The sequence below is a fragment of the Lutjanus erythropterus genome, chromosome 14, assembly GCF_056507025.1.
Source record: "Lutjanus erythropterus isolate fLutEry1 chromosome 14, fLutEry1.hap2, whole genome shotgun sequence".
Lineage (NCBI taxonomy): Eukaryota > Metazoa > Chordata > Actinopteri > Lutjaniformes > Lutjanidae > Lutjanus > Lutjanus erythropterus.
Genome location: NC_139330.1, coordinates 60,001 through 67,012, shown reverse-complemented (window position 1 = coordinate 67,012; position 7,012 = coordinate 60,001). Strand labels below are relative to the sequence as shown.

Here is a 7,012-nt window from a genome sequence, read left to right as displayed (position 1 = left end):
GGTTTAAGTTCTATCTGAACTTGACTAAGCACCTTAGACTCTTCATCTCTGGAGCCTTAAAGTGAATAATTCTCAGCCGTTTGACAGACGATTCAATCTATTTCTGCTGTGAAGATGTCAGGAGACAAATTTGACAAATTTTTACTCATCAGGAATTTATTTCCTCCAAAACATCACAGAAGGAGGAGGAGGAGGAGAAAGAAGATGAGGAGGAGGATGAGGAGGAGGAGGAAGACGAGGAGGAGGAAGAGGAGGAGGTGGTGATGTATGTTGCTTTGTTATTGTGCCAGACAGAGTAACCAATAGTATCAGAGCAGACGAGACTCCAGGACTGATCGTTCCGTCCAAACAAACAGTCATATCCATTTCCTCTCCTGCTGATTCCTCTGTAAGTCACTGATATATGAACCCGTCCAGTCCAGTCCAGTCCAGTCCACCTCCCAGTAACAGAGACCAGTCAGACCAGTTCTACACAGCAGCTGAGGACAGTGGTCAAACCTGTCTGGATGATCAGGATGAGACTGATCCTCCTCAACATGTGTCATCGTCCTTTTGTTGTCAGACAGTCTGATGTTTCCTTTCACTGTGTTTGAGTTCACAGGAATCTGATGAAGAAAAGACGACACAACGTTAAAGAGCTACTTCTGATTAGTTGAAATGTGGTTGTATGACGTATTTATCCATAAGTATATACAGTCAGTATATTACATACAGTAGATACCAGTCAACAACCTTGGAGGAGGTGATATTTGTCTTATATAACAGTAGTTTCTGTCTGACAGTAATGTAAAGTGTTCATTTAACTCTCTGTGCATTCTGGGTTTATTTTTGGACCATTTGAGTTTTCATTGAACAGCTGTTGAGGCTGTGCTCATGAATGTGTCATAATTCCTGGCAAAGACTAATGTTTTTTAATCATGTTTTGAAATTTTAACCTCGTCTCCTATATGAATCTTAAAATACACTGTGTACTCAATTACCAACTTAATTTACCTCTAGAGTCCAGTTTTGGACCACTGACTTCCATTAATAGCACAGTTTTTGACTTCCTGCTGACAGATCACTGAAACAAGATTTTTGTCAAATTCTTTTGCTTCTCTGCACTTATGCCTCGAAATGTATAATTTATTTGGTTTTTTCACTAGATGGCGCCATTTTCTCTCTTATGCCATTGGTTTCAATTAAAGTATTTTTTTGGATACAGAATTTTTACAATACAGAACTGTACATATAATTTCAAGTAAAATGCTCTGTGTACTCAGTGATGGCATAATGTACTGTATATGTGTGTTTGGAGAAATAAGGGTGTGTGTGTGTGTGTGTGTGTGTGTGTGTGTGTGTGTGTGTGTGTGTGTGTGTCCAAAATACAGACACTAAAAAAAACAGCTCAGTGTAAATCCATAAAAACTGTATTTTTATGATCCTATGTTCAATCGAGCATGAATTCATGAATTTGATCATATTAGACATTCATCCTGTCTACCTTACAAATTGTAATTTTAGCTATTTTCCAGATGTTGGGTGATTTTCTTCCTGATACACAAACACAGCTCAAGTGGAAACCAGTGGAATACGATGCATTTTTGTTATGATTTTATTGTCATTAGTTTTGTGGGCCCCAGTAGCAAAAATAAAATTTGCTTCTTCTTCAAACTGGGAGCGTCGACCACCATCTATTGTAGGTGATACACTGACTAATAAGTACCTCACATAACCACACGACATATAATCCAAGTTAATCTATCATTTATTCATTGACTGAAAGTGTGATGTCACAGTTTGAAGATGGTTGAATGTGTGATGCTTTGTTTTCTCACTCACACTTCCTAAGACCAGGCCTCAACCATCGAGCTCCAGCAGGCTCCACCCTGAAAGACATTTTTAGGGGGGGGGGGGGGGGGTTGTCAGACCAACACATGATCTTTTGGCATGCAAACATTAACATTAAGTCACTCTCATACACAGAGTTTTGTTATTCTTTGTTAAATTCTTTTTATAATTCTTTTTAATTTAAAATTTAAAATGAATTGTGACTTCTTGATGTTATTGAATATTTTTGCATATGTTTATGAAATAAACAATGTTCAAATTGGAAAAGGAACGTTCTTTTTCACTTATGCACCATTATGGTACAATGTTGCCTACAGGCAACGAACCCCAAAAACTTCCAAAAATAAAAATAAAAATAAAAATTAAATTTCTTCAGATTATGTTTATTTAGTCTATTTTGAGACATAAAAACACATTTCCCTCACTGGCATCATAATGTGTACCATAGAGGGATATGACCATACATACATACATACTTATGACCATACATACATACATACATACATACATACATATGAACATACATACATACATACATACATACATATGACCGTACATACATACATACATACATACATACATACATACATATGAGCATACATGCATACATACATACATACATACATACTTATGACCATATATACATACATACATACATACATACATACATACATACATACATAAATACATATGAGCATACATACATATATACATACATACATACATACATACATACATACATACATATGACCATACATACATACATACATACATACATACATACATACATAAATACATATGAGCATACATACATATATACATATGAGCATACATACATATATACATATGAGCATACATACATACATACATATGAGCATACATACATATTACCATGCATACATTCATATGACTATACATACATACAGACATACATACATACATATGACCAAACATGCATACATACATACATACATATGAGCATACATACATACATATATACATACATACATACATACATACATACATACATACATACATACATATGACCAAACATGCATACATACATACATACATACATATGAGCATACATACATACATATATACATACATACATACATACATACATACATACATACATACATATGAGCATACATAAATACATACACACATACATACATACATATGACCATGCATACATACATACATATGACCATACATACATACATACATACATACATACTTATGACCATACATGCATACATACATACATACATACATACATATGACCATGCATACATTCATATGACCATACATACATACACACATACGACCATGCATACATTCATATGACCATACATACATACACACATACATACATACATACATATGAGAATACATACATACATATATATGACCATACATACATACATACGTACATACATATGACCATACATACATATGAGCATATATACATACATACATACATATGACCATACATACATACACACATACATACATACATATGAGAATACATACATACATATGACCATGCATACATACATACATACATATGACCATACATACATACATATATATGACCATACATACATACATACGTACATACATATGACCATACATACATATGAGCATATATACATACATACATACATATGACCATACATACATACACACATACATACATACATATGAGAATACATACATACATATGACCATGCATACATACATACATACATATGACCATACATACATACATATATATGACCATACATACATACATACGTACATACATATGACCATACATACATATGAGCATATATACATACATACATACATATGACCATACATACATACACACATACATACATACATATGAGCATACATACATACATATGACCATGCATACATACATATGACCATACATACATACATACATACATATGACCATACATACATACATATATATGACCATACATACATACATACATACATACATATATATATAAATTCTTTTTTATAATTCTTTTTAATTGTGACTTCTTGATGTTATTGAATATTTTTGCATGTGTTTATGAAATAAACAATGTTCAAATTGGAAAAGGAACGTTCTTTTTCACTTATGCACCATTATGGTACAATGTTGCCTACAGGCAACGAACCCCAAAAACTTCCAAAAATAAAAATAAAAATAAAATTTGTTCAGATTATGTTTATTTAGTCTATTTTGAGACATAAAAACACATTTCCCTCACTGGCATCATAATGTGTACCATAGAGGGATATGACCATACATACATACATACTTATGACCATACATACATACATATGACCATACATACATACATACATGCATACATTCATATGACCATACATACATACATACATATGAGCATGCATACATACATACATACATACATATGACCATACATACATACATACATACATAAATACATATGAGCATAAATACATACATACATACATATGAGCATACATACTTACATACATATGAGCATACATACATACATACATATGAACATACATACATATGAGCATACATGCATACATACATACATACATACATACATACATACATAAATACATATGAGCATACATACATATATACATATGAGCATAAATACATACATACATATGAGCACACATACATACATACATATGAGCATAAATACATACATACATATGACCATGCATACAAACATACATACATATGAGCATACATGCATACATACATACATACATATGACCATGCATACATAGATACATGTGACCATACATACATACATACGTACATACATATGACCATGCATACATTCATATGACTATACATACATACATACAAACATACATACATACATATGGTCATACATATGACCATGCATACATACATACATACATACATATGACCATACATGCATACATACATACATACATATGACCATACATGCATACATACATACATATGAGCATACATACATACATATATACATACATACATACATACATACATACATACATACATACATACTTATGACCATACATGCATACATATGACCATACATACATACATACATACATACATATTACCATACATACATATTACCATACATACATACACACATACATACATTCATATGACCATACATACATACACACATACATACATACATATGACCATGCATACATACATACATACATATGAGCATACATGCATACATACATACATACATATGACCATACATACATACACACATACATACATACATATGAGAATACATACATACATATGACCATGCATACATACATATGACCATACATACATACATACATACATACATATGACCATACATACATACATACATACATACATATATATATAAATTCTTTTTATAATTCTTTTTAATTTAAAATTTAAAATGAATTGTGACTTCTTGATGTTATTGAATATTTTTGCATATGTTTATGAAATAAACAATGTTCAAATTGGAAAAGGAACGTTCTTTTTCACTTATGCACCATTATGGTACAATGTTGCCTACAGGCAACGAACCCCAAAAACTTCCAAAAATAAAAATTAAAATTAAAATTAAATTTGTTCAGATTATGTTTATTTAGTCTATTTTGAGACATAAAAACACATTTCCCTCACTGGCATCATAATGTGTACCATAGAGGGATATGACCATACATACACATACATACATACATACATACATATGAACATACATACATACATACATACATACATATGAGCATAAATACATACATACATACATATGAGCATACATACATACATACATACAGTCATATGACCATACATACATATGTAGCTCAGCGTAAGTTCAATCAGGAAGACCTTCTATTACGCTGCCTTCATTCACAACTTTCCTTTACTCCGCCTCTCTCCTCCTATTCCCTGTAATCAGCTGTTTGTGGGCGTTCACCTTCGTCTTTACCATCCATTCAGATTTTGCCACGGTCGCGATAGCCAGTCAATTTGCTGCTGCCAAATCTTTAAATCGCCTCTGTCTTTGCTCCATCAGTTGTCATTCAGTCAATCGCGCGACCCTCCTCCACCCCTCTCTCCTCCAGTCACTGGACCCAGGTAGCAGAAGATGTTCACCTCGATCCTCCCTGACGCCCTCTCCTCCAGCCTTCAGGTCCAGGCAGCAGGAGTCCAGAGCCACTTCACCTCACCAGTCTCTGCTTTGCACCTCATCATCACCACCACCACCAGTGTCTAGACCCCGGGGGGGTTCTCTTCACTACAGCTTCATCACCCCCATTTATATTTACATATTGTTTCACCTCATTGGGGTCTAACCGCCAAAGACTGTTCATGTTTCATATATCATGCATGTGCCAATAAACCATTTCTCTTTTACTCTTAGTCTCTCCTGATTGAAATGAGCATACATACATATGACCATACATACATACATATATACATATGACCATATATACATATGACCATGCATACATACATACATACATACTTATGATCATACATGCATACATATGACCATATATACATATGACCATACATACATACATACATACATACTTATGATCATACATGCATACATATGACCATACATACATATGACCATACATACATATGACCATGCATACATACATACATGTGACCATACATACATACATACATACATAAATACATACATACATACATATGAGCATAAATACATACATACATATGACCATACATACATACATACATACATACATACATACATACATACATACATACATACATATGAGAATACATACATACATATGACCATACATACATATGACCATGCATACATACATACATACATACTTATGATCATACATGCATACATATGACCATACATACATATGACCATACATACATATGACCATGCATACATACATACATACATACTTATGATCATACATGCATACATATGACCATATATACATATGACCATACATACATACATACATACATACATACTTATGATCATACATGCATACATATGACCATACATACATATGACCATACATACATATGACCATGCATACATACATACATACATGTGACCATACATACATACATACATAAATACATACATACATACATATGAGCATAAATACATACATACATATG

At 33.0% G+C, this 7,012-nt stretch overlaps 1 protein-coding gene across 1 annotated transcript in view; it reads right to left on the bottom strand.

Moving 5' to 3' along the window:
- Positions 1–356: 356 nt before the first annotated feature.
- LOC146314937 (uncharacterized) overlaps positions 357–7,012 on the bottom strand; it is a 20,196-nt gene continuing 13,540 nt past the window's right edge. The window contains exon 4 of the mRNA XM_084736510.1: positions 357–605. Within this exon, the coding sequence (XP_084592636.1) occupies positions 357–605 (249 nt within the window). The remainder of the gene's footprint in view (positions 606–7,012) is intronic.